The 10,531-nt window shown below is 43.7% G+C and overlaps 1 protein-coding gene across 1 annotated transcript in view; it reads left to right on the plus strand.

The window, feature by feature from the left end:
• Positions 1-3,519: 3,519 nt before the first annotated feature.
• CXCL12 (chemokine (C-X-C motif) ligand 12) overlaps positions 3,520-10,531 on the plus strand; it is a gene marked incomplete at its 5' end in the record, with an annotated part of 9,596 nt that continues 2,584 nt past the window's right edge. Inside the window, 2 exons of the mRNA XM_010133671.1 lie at positions 3,520-3,679; positions 7,032-7,118. Of these exons, the coding sequence (XP_010131973.1) occupies positions 3,520-3,679; positions 7,032-7,118 (247 nt within the window). The remainder of the gene's footprint in view (positions 3,680-7,031; positions 7,119-10,531) is intronic.

The following is a 10,531-nucleotide window of genomic DNA, read 5'->3' on the forward strand; positions in this document are numbered from 1 at the left end:
AAGTGTGTGGGGACCTAGCTACCTGAGTAAGGGTGGAAAAACGCTAGTGTAAGGAAAGAAACTCCCCTGGTTTGCAGTGATAAGTGAAGGTTTTTGCCTATTTCATTGCATGTCATATAGCGCTCTCGACCCTGATCCAGATGCAGGGCTACCTTGTCCAGGAGGGCAGGTGAGCTCTGAATTTTTCCTAGCCACACTGGTAAAGCATTATTTTCCTGTCATAGCCTCACTTCCCAGAAAAATCGAGCTGTTGTAGTCTTAAAAAATTGTCAGCCCTCTCCTGATATTGAAAGTGCACTCTTACATGAATGAGAATAAAATGATGTTTCCATCAAATGTTTTGCCTGTTCATGCCCAGCCTGTATGCCTGGATACAGCTTTCCTCTCCATTCAAGCACTCAGAGCTTCCCAGCCCGCACAGTGAGTGCAAACTTCGTAACAGAACTGGCAACTCACTTGTTCCCTTACTGCCCAGTTCCAGTGTGGGTAGATCCCTGTGGGGTGAAATACGTATTATCCAATGCTGGTACGTGGCCGCTCTGCAAGGGAGATTTTTGTGAGTGCTTTGACTAGAGAGAATTCACCAGCAAAACTGAGTGTTCAGAACCAGCAAAACTCAGCTTTGAGTTAGAAACCAGTGAAACTACTTACTATTTAAAAAACCCCAAACACCCAAATGCAATACCCAAACCCAACAACCCTTCAAAACCTTCTAGCTGAGATCAAAAGAGAAGTTCTCTTTTTTGTCTAAGGAAACAAGGCTGAAGGAATGACATTGAGATGTCTGAACAGTGTCTAGCTCTTCTGTACCTTTTGACTATATTCACCCATTTTAACCAAATATGCTGGAAACATAGAGGTCTCAAAAACTTTAGGTATCATCAGTTTCATGAAAACTGGTGTTTTCATATAACAGTGCAATTAACAGAATATACTAATTTGTCCTACTGAAAGAATGGCTTCAGCCTGTGCTCAGTCTTCACTAGACATCAGAAAACCCACAGAGCATTTAACTCCTGCAGTACGAATCTCTAGAATAATTGGCTCAATCAGCTCTACTGTCAATGGAACAATTTTTTTCAGATTTTGAAATGAGATATGGAAGATACTTATCAGCCTCAGAGTAAGACCAGAAATATCCTTTTCCGAAGTTATCTCGCCCAAGTGCCCTTCTCCCCCACTACTAATTCCCACCCCCCCACCCCCCCCCCCTCTTTAGGATGATAGGGGGTTCGTGGTTTTCAGCCTTGGTGAGAGCAGAATGAGCCACAGCCAATCTCCCAGAGCCAGAGTGCTGGAGGGGCAGTGGCAGGAGATGTTGGTTCCCTGTTAGTGATGCCGAGAACTGTCCGGGTCTGTGCCTGTGCTGTCACTCCCTGGGGCTCAGTGCCTGCTGCTGATTCCCAAGCAAGGGGCAAAGGAACACGGAAGGCATTCTTGTGCTGGGAAGGGATTGTCATTCCGCCTTGCACTGGGGTGACAGAACACCAAATGCTGGAGCTTCCCTTCTTTCTTGCTGTGCTTGATGCCCTTTCTTGGGCAGCAAACAACTTTGGGACTCACAGACGTGTTAGCTATGGTTAAACTTTCTCTGCTCCTGATTTCAAATGATACAGGATCAAAAGTCCTTCTCCCAGTCTCAGAGAGGGCAGGATTGCATTCTCAAATCACAGATGTGAACAGTTCATCTCTTGCTTGTTGTTTCGGGTAAAGCTTGCTTAAACTTGGTTGGTACAAGCTTGCAGAGACACTTCCACTGCATTTGTGCTGAGTGTTGCTGCATGACTGCATTCAATTTCAACCTCTTTCCAAAACAAACTCACTGATACATACCTAGCAGGCAGATTTGCAGTGGAAAATCCTTGAGCCTTTCCCCCTCGCTTCAACATTAGTGCTAGTCAGCCTAGTGCATGTTTGGGAGGCTCGCCCTGCAGACCTCCTTCCTCCTCCTCCTGCAGATGGGAGCTTCTCCTCCCATTTATTAACTCATAAATGATCACTGTTCGGGCTCCAACAAAATGGATACAGAATATCCTTCAATTTTGTTAACTTAACAGTCCAGGTCCTGGTGTGAATCTGGAGGAACTCTGCTCCCACTGATGAATTGCTCTGTTTGCCCATCTTCCTCTGGGATCGGATTCTGGCTCATCTCTTGGTAGAGGCACTTGGGATAAAGCGGTTTCCCTCCTGAGGACACAGTAATTTCATCATGTTGTCTGCAGTTATATGTACTAGGGACAGGCGTTGGTAGACATTCAATATATGCAGATCAGCTGCCCTTTGAAAAGTTGTCTCTTTTCTCACCTTCCTAGACTGCAGTTTAGGGATTCCAAGCCTTTCCCTGCTCTTTAGCTCTGCATCTGCCAAACCGTGTTTTGGATGCTGTGAGTGTTCCTGTATGGCTAAGTAAAGAGGGCAGTAGATTGCCATGTCACACGTAGATCTGACCATCTACAGCATGAGCCAGACCTTATAGGTTGAGTGTATGAATTTAATTTCTCCCAGAGGTTCAAAACCGCTCCACTGGGAAATTTTTTAAAATCTTAAGCAGCTCCTTCTAGACTTCCAGGCAAGGCTTCTGGGTTTGTGTTTTAGTGAGCGTGGAGCTTTGAAGCTTACACACAGAGTTAGGGCTTTATTTCTGTGCACTGGATTGCCAGTAATTAAGTTCTCTCGTGGAGAAATCAGGTAGCAGGGCTGCAGCAGAAGCTGTGGTGAGTGTCAGGCTACCTTTCCCAGTTCTGCATGCATATACATGGCTCAGTTTTAGCCTAGGGTGCTAAACTTAATTCTGTCCCTAGTGATGCAGGGGCAAAACTCTCATGCGGTCTGGTGGTCCCTGATTAGTATATGGAAAGAGCACTGTCTGATAATCTACTCCTCAATTGCCATTCCTTTGCCACAGGCTGTGAGTTCAAAAGACTTCAAATCTCTCCTGCAAAACCACTGTGAAGTCCTACCTCCGAGTCGCACCTCCTTGTGCGGGTATCTCCGCTGGGAGTAAAGGCTGGCTGTAGTGGGGAAAGGTCAGCCACCGGAGCCGCTGGGCCCTGGGAAAGCCTGAAAGATTCAGGGCTTTTCTGTAGCCAGTAAGTTCTCCTTGAAAAGCCTGCACCTGAGCCCAGCCGTTTTGATCTGAACTCTTTGGAATTCATCCCTTTCTTCTGGCTACCTTCTAATTTGGCCTCGGGTCAAAATCATTGGACAAGAACAGCACTGAGGACAAGTGCCCCCTCTTTTGGCCTTTATCTTGCCTAATTACCGGGAGCATCCTTGCACAATGGAGCGGCTCCTTATTCTAATCTCTTCTTATCTCCATTTTCTCTCCCTCTTCTTTTGTCTTCCAAAATCCCATGCACCGTTATTGAAAGGCTGGGTACTGAGGTAAAAAGATTGTGTTGTGAGCTGTGGGCAAATGCTCTCCCAAAGCTACAGCTTTTCTATTGTTTTTTTTCACCTGCATGTTTGGAGGGAGTTTCTGTCAGCCCTAGTCTGTGTATCTGTGCTGTTGATGGGGAGCAAGAGGGAGTAATGTGTCTTTTCTCTCCCTGTGTCCTGCAGAGAAACCCGTCAGCCTGACTTACCGATGCCCATGTCGATTCTATGAGAGCAACGTGGCAAGAGCCAACATTAAGCACCTCAAAATCCTCTCCACACCCAACTGCTCACTTCAGATTGTGTAAGTCTCTTACTCTTTTTTCAGCTGGGTGCAAATCTCTGGTGTCAAAAAGAGGAGTCACACAGCTGGTTCCTTCTTTGGTGGCTGCAATTTGGTCTGTCTCATGCCATGATTTCCAATTCTTCTCTTCACCACAAGTGTCAGATACAGCTGGATGCTGCTTTACCCTAGACAAAGGATTCCAGATAGATGTTTCCCAGCTGTGTTCTACCTCTGTGATCTTCCTGTGACTATGTGATTCCATGTCCTGATCCCCCACCGGAATGTGAGAAATAATGTCAGACAGGCTGGCCATTGTCTGGGATGTGGAGCTTCACACCTTGGGGAATAGACTTTACAGAGGTCTGAGTCTTCTACTGCTCCACTCCTCCACAGAGAAGAGCTAAATAAGCAAAAGGAATTCCTGGATTCCATGTAACCTCCACAGGAGGTGCAGACCCTGATCATGTGCTGCTCTGATCTAGGGATACACTTTCCAGGCGCTGACTGACTCTGGTAAATCACAGATCACAGCAGGACAGAAATGATGGGTTTCCAATGGAAAATACCCTCTTCATTTTTGCTGAAGAAGAAATTCAGATTTTCAGGGGAAATGGGGTTGTAGATTTGTGTGTGTGTTTTTAGGAACATCTTTTTGGTTCATTGGTGACCTCATCCATCCACTCCCAAAATTCAAAATCTTCAGAAGAAAAAAGTTAACATTCATCTTTTCATCGCAAGGGACTCTTACTACTGCCAACTTCTGTTGACCTCTGTAAGAGGGTCTCAGTGACTAGACTGGGTTTCTGTGCAGTGCTCTCATCACTAGTTCTCTCTTCAGTCTATGTCAAGTTCTTCCAGTTGCAACTCAAATGCTGCAGAAATCCATTCTTTGTCATCTAAACCATTTCTGTCCTCAGAAAACTGATGTGGTTCATGAGATTTCTCAGAAATGTACCAATAGATTGAAGAGCATATGTCTATTAATGAACCAGTTCTTATTCATATGATTTTTTTAAACCGCTCTGGGGAGATCATAAGCTTTATCTCTTTTGTGCTTCTGTCTTAGGATTTGCTGAAGGACAGTGAGAAAAATGTAAGCCTCAGCTGAGACGTAATTTCCTTTCACAAAAATGACAAAACCAGCTGTGACTAACTCTGACCTCTACCTATAAACAGTTTTGGAGGCAAGCATCCAAAATGCAATAGTATATGGATTTGTGCTCTAGGCCTGTCAATGGATGTCATGAGAGTCCCAGTGCTAAGGCTTTGTAGAGGATTTGAAATTTTCTGGAGTAGTTTCAAGAAAATGACTGGCATTTATATACATTTATCTCTTAATTAGTGTGAGATCATAGTTATTAGAGAGAGATAAGAGCATGAAATGCAGAAACACAAGTAACTCATGTTCTTGTCCATTCCTGACCCAAATGCATTTGTTTGCAATGTGATTTAGTGACGCATAGAACACATAGTTCGTTGTCTTTTTGTTACTTAAAAACTTACCTCCAAATACCCCTGAAACAGAAGAAGTTGGAACTAGGTCTTTATTGAAACAGAAGCTGAAATGGAATGAAAAGTATTACGAATTTTTCATCTTGACTGTTTTAAGATGCTCTGGATTTAGTGGATATGCATTACACAATGAGGGTATAAGTAACTTTAAAACTTCTGTTTTCAGGAATAGACAGTCTCAGTGAGATCATATAGTTTCAAGGAAAGATTTTGTATTGTTTTGCACAAATACATTCCCCTTTATGGTTGAGGGGAGTTGTACCTGAACAAAAAGCTTAAGAGCAGGCTTTTGCCTTTGGTTCTATTGGAAGTCAACTGCCCAAAGCCAGAAATTCCCTCTGTCAATGCCTACTTCTACAAAGCCCACCCTGAACTTCCTGCTTTTCAACACATAGAAACATGCATTTTTAGGATGCAATTAACTGCATCCTAAAGTAGACACCTAGACCAGGTCAGATTAGGACTCCATACGCTTGCCTAGGTCCCTGCAATGACTGTAAAAGGAGCAGGGGCCGACTGGCTCAGAAATAAATGTCTGAAAAAGTTGGTCTTAATACTAGGTGAGCTGAATTGCACTGCATGTGGCTGGAGGCTAGTTATGGGTTTGTAGGCTGCAAGGCCAGGTCAGGAGTTTCCAGGCATTGCTAACATCAGCAAATCTATTCTTACTCTCTGTTGGTATCACTTCACTGGAAATACTCCAGCTTGGCACTGCTGTAAGGGAAATATGAATTAGGCCCATTCATCTCTTTATTGGTGCAGGGCTTGGAAGTCTGGATCTTCGATGTGTTTGTGTTACAACTGTGTTGTTGCATAACTTCAGACCAAGGACCCTTTTTGACCTGTTATTTCTTACGCCATAGTTTCATAGTCTGCAGATTTCATTTTATAAAGTGGGGAACATTTTGGCTTCCATCCAGCAAAATGCTTAAACAAGTACTGAACTCATTCCTGTGGGCATTTCCACGAACTTGCTAGTTCTTGGCACTTTTGCAAGGCAGACAGGCTGTTTAAGGGGAAATTTCTGGGTAGCTGGGGCAGAGGCAGGGTGCTTTGGGAATGTGGGAGATCACAGCACTCTGAAGAGACCCTGAGATCCCCGGAGGGTGAGACCTGCTGATGCGGGTGAAAAGATGTGTGAAAGGCACAGATAGCCCAAACGCCATATTCGCTGGGATTTTGTATCGGCTAAGCAGTGTGGGGTGGAAAGTGAAGTTTGGACATCCAACGGAAACCACCCAGGAGGCTTCTGCTTTTGTTTTCTGTGCTGAATCAATACATGAAGGAAAACTTGCCTCTGGCGCTATGGTACTTCCAGTCCTCTTCCTGCCTGCAACCTGTTAGTTCAGTCTTGTATAAAACAAAATGCTAATAAGTGACCACACCCGTTCAGAACATCCAAGAGACACGGTTTGGTGTCTGTCCTCAAAACATGTGAAACTTCAAATTTGGGTTGAATCTGAAAGCTGTCTTTAATTAATTCCTTGCAAAAATTATCTATATTTACCATGAGAGTATTTCCAAATGAAATTTAGCTGTTGTTGGCATTGAACTCGTAACAGCTTAGGAATGAATTGGAAAACTTATATTCAAATTCCGTATCTGTCTCGTCCCCACATTCATCCCTGTACAGAACACAAGAATCAGCATCAGAGGAGACAGATGGTACTAGTTCTTTGAAACCAAGGATATTTACACTAGGTGCCTCAAGGATGGTGGGGATAACCTATCCTCTTCATGGGTCAACTTGAGAGTAGCACTGACATCCAAGCAAAATTAAGGCACCCAGGGGTGGGGGGTGGGGGTGGGCTGAGGAGCATTGCACACTAGACTCATTCTGACTTTTCTCTTTTGACAGTGCAAGGCTCAAGAGCAACAGCAAGCAAGTGTGCATTGATCCCAAGTTAAAGTGGATCCAGGAATATCTGGAGAAAGCTTTAAACAAGTAAGACAAGAGACAAATGGACTTAACAGCTAACATCCTGAGTTATTAAAGGGTAGAACACTAAGGGCTGGCTTTTACCATGTGGACAAAGTACTTGTGGAATCAGATATTTCTTTGAAGATGAGTTTGGAGTTGACCTAGTCTGCCTTAAAACAACAGCTTCTAGTACATCCTAAATGTTAAACTTAGAGTTTTCCAGGGTTTGAGACAAAATCTATCCTAACCAATCTGTTCTGGGGTCCTCAACTCATCCTCTTTCAAAAAAAAGCTGTTCTCCCAAGGAAAACGCTTCTTTTATGCCCCCTATTCCCCAAGCCAAACTACAATTGCTTCAGATTCTATATTGATCCAGTTTCTTTGGAGCTCCTTCTCCATGTTACACTGGGATTCTGTTTGCACAGGCAGCTGAGGCCTGGGGGGTCTTGATGCTAAAAATGGATTCTATGCTGGGCAGTGTGGAGTGCTATTAATATCAGCCAAGGAGAGATGCACTGTCATGAATAAGGCTCTCCCACAAGGTCAGAGGGAAAAACAGCCAGACTTGGCAAATTCAGACTTTTTAAATCTAGTTTTATTCCCCTTGAAAGCGGGTGACCATGGCTACTCTCAGGTAGACCCAGCCTAACTCAAGTGAGCAAGAGCAGCATAGAGAACATTTCTGTGCTGAGTTGCAGGGGAGGGTTCCAGCCTTCTTGGGATGAAGCATGAGACAAGTGATGGTACAAAACATTTTCTTGCTTGTCCAGAGCCCTGAGCTGCTGTTGATCCAGCAGCAACATTTTGGCCAGCAAGCCTACCTGTGCACCCAGTATCCATCCCACCCTTGCCACCACATTCCCACCCCTCAGTAATTGCGTTGTAACCGTGCTGTACCTTGCTGTATCTTGCATCTGCAGGGTAAAGGCAGAGCTGGAATCCAGTCATTTGCAAAAGCAAATCATTCTTGGAGAAATGTGAGGAAGTGTATGGCCCCAGGCCAAATGTGAGGCAGCACATGTAGCTAAATGTCCTCCACTGTTTGCTTTGTAAAGCATCTGCCAAACAAGGGGTAGAGCTAAAAAAAAACCAAAAAACAAAACAAAAAAAAACCCCTAAACCCAACCTCTTTGTTCCCTTATGTTTTTACAACAAGCAAGGGGGAAAATGCTACCAGAAGTAAAGAGATTCCTCCTTGTGGCCCTTTTGGGACCGCACTAGAGCCAACAGTGAGGAGGAGGAGGGAAGGAAGCCAGCTAACAAACTGACTGTGATTCCAGCCCTGACAGCTCTTCCCATCTCATCCAACAGTCAGTGCCTTCCTTGCTGCCAACTCTTGGCTCTTTTTCCCTTTGGGCAAATTCTCTGCAGAAGTAATCCAGGTTAATGCTGCCAGGATGGCTTCAGATTTAGGCACAGCTGAGTCTAAGAGCAGGATGTGGCCCATGATAACTATCCTAGGGGCTAGAGCTACTTCATTTTCCAAATTGGGAAAATCCTCAAGCCCCTGCCTAAGTTTCTGTTTGCTGTCATCCCCAATGAAGGTCTCGGTGCTTTTCATAAGACCTGAAACTTAGGAGGCACTTAAGAAATTGGTAGGGTTGTGCAATTGTGATTATGTGCTCAGATTCTGTCTGCCTGACTTAGGGGAACAACTCAGCTGTAACACGTCCCGCTCTTGCTTCCACTACGGAAGATCTGGGGCCAGCCCTACTGAAACCAGTAAGCCCAAGCCTGATCTCCAGCCAGATTCTGGGTTTTGTTTACCTAATGCTAATCCAGAAGCAATACTGCCCATGTAGTGGATTTCATCCTGGTTTGCATTGAGTAACTGGAGAGAATTTGGTCCCAGCTCTATGAAATAAGATAACAGAAAGCATTTATCTTGATCACCTTATCCTGTAATCATGGCATTGTTTTCATTTTCCAACTAGTCATGCTAGCACCAGTGGCATTTTCATGCTTCACAGACAGTCAGGGCTCTGTCTGTAGCGTTTTCACAAGGTATGTTTTTGATATATTTTAGTGCACAGCTTTGACTTCTTCAGTTAAATGTACTTTGGAATATATTTATAGTGCATCAAACAATTCATATATTTGAATTGGAGCCATATGAATGTTGGTAGTTTTAAACACCGATATCCCTCTAAACTACTAACAGCTTGTAAAATAAAACTATATAGATCTATAAATGTTAATGTAGCTATCAACTTCAATCAGCCATATATTATATTTTTTCACTTGTACTGAAATTGTATGAAATGTGACATTACCCTATATGCACTAGCAATAAAATGGCTAATTGTTTCATGTTATGAAAACCCAATTGTACATGGGAATTTATTTTTCTGTAATAAAATCAATACATTTTTTAGAAAGGGCTCTTGTAATTGCTTAAGTAAAATCCAAACTGTCAAGACAACTTAATCTATACCAGTGCTTCAATGCAAGAGTATCTTCTATGTTATAATCTGCAGTTTAAGGGCAAGGAAAAGTTCACAGAATGTAGTAGTCCAATAGAGTTGATTGTGAAACCAGAGATGGTTTCTAGTAGAGAATTATTTTGCTCACTAATTCTCCTTAGCTTTTATTATTGCTTTATATTCATCACATCTCCATGTAATATACACACTTATGAGACATCAGTAAAATACATTCAGGCTGTCATGAATCCAAAATCCTTAACTGGCTTGAAATATCATTGTGCAGTTGCTGTGGCCAACATCATTCAACATTCATCCATTTCATAGTCAAGGGGCAAATCAGTCCTTTCTTCAAATGCTTTATCACTTTCAGCAATCCCAGTCATCATGTAGAGTACATTGACTGCCTTTTCCTTTTCCCTTCATGCAAAGATATGCAAAATCAGGCCCTCGCCAAGTTAACACAGCCCCAAGTAAACAGATACCAGCTTGTCCGCTGTCACATTAATATAGTCCCACCTCAGAGCTTCCCTCAGTCCATGGTGCTGGAGTCCATAAAGCCCAGCGGCTACTGCTGGCACAAATGAGAAAGCTGATGGATATGGAGAAGATAACAAAATCAAACAGGAAAAACCTTTCCTTTAAACCTGCTGGGAGAAAGGAAAGGAAACTACCAAATTCTAGGGGCTGGCTGTAATGGGAGTCAATCCCTGCTACTGCCTTCCTACAGCGTTTGTAAAACCTGGCGTAGCAGCTCTTCTAACTTCTGGCCTCATTTGTAAATAAAGACGGAAGTACAAGACACCAAAATAACTACCTCCCAGCACTCTACCATGTACCTACTGGGTGAATGCCCCACATGGTGGCAGACAATGTAGGAGACTATCTTTAAGGCCCTGTTTTAAGGCACCAAATGCCCACAAATCCTGTAGATTAGCCAATGGTTCTTGTTGATGTCAGTGGGAATGCTGGGTGAGAAGCCAGAGATCCAGCCCCGCCCCCCCCCCCGCTCTC

This window comes from Buceros rhinoceros, unplaced genomic scaffold (assembly GCF_000710305.1).
Source record: "Buceros rhinoceros silvestris isolate BGI_N320 unplaced genomic scaffold, ASM71030v1 scaffold8393, whole genome shotgun sequence".
NCBI classification, from domain to species: domain Eukaryota; kingdom Metazoa; phylum Chordata; class Aves; order Bucerotiformes; family Bucerotidae; genus Buceros; species Buceros rhinoceros.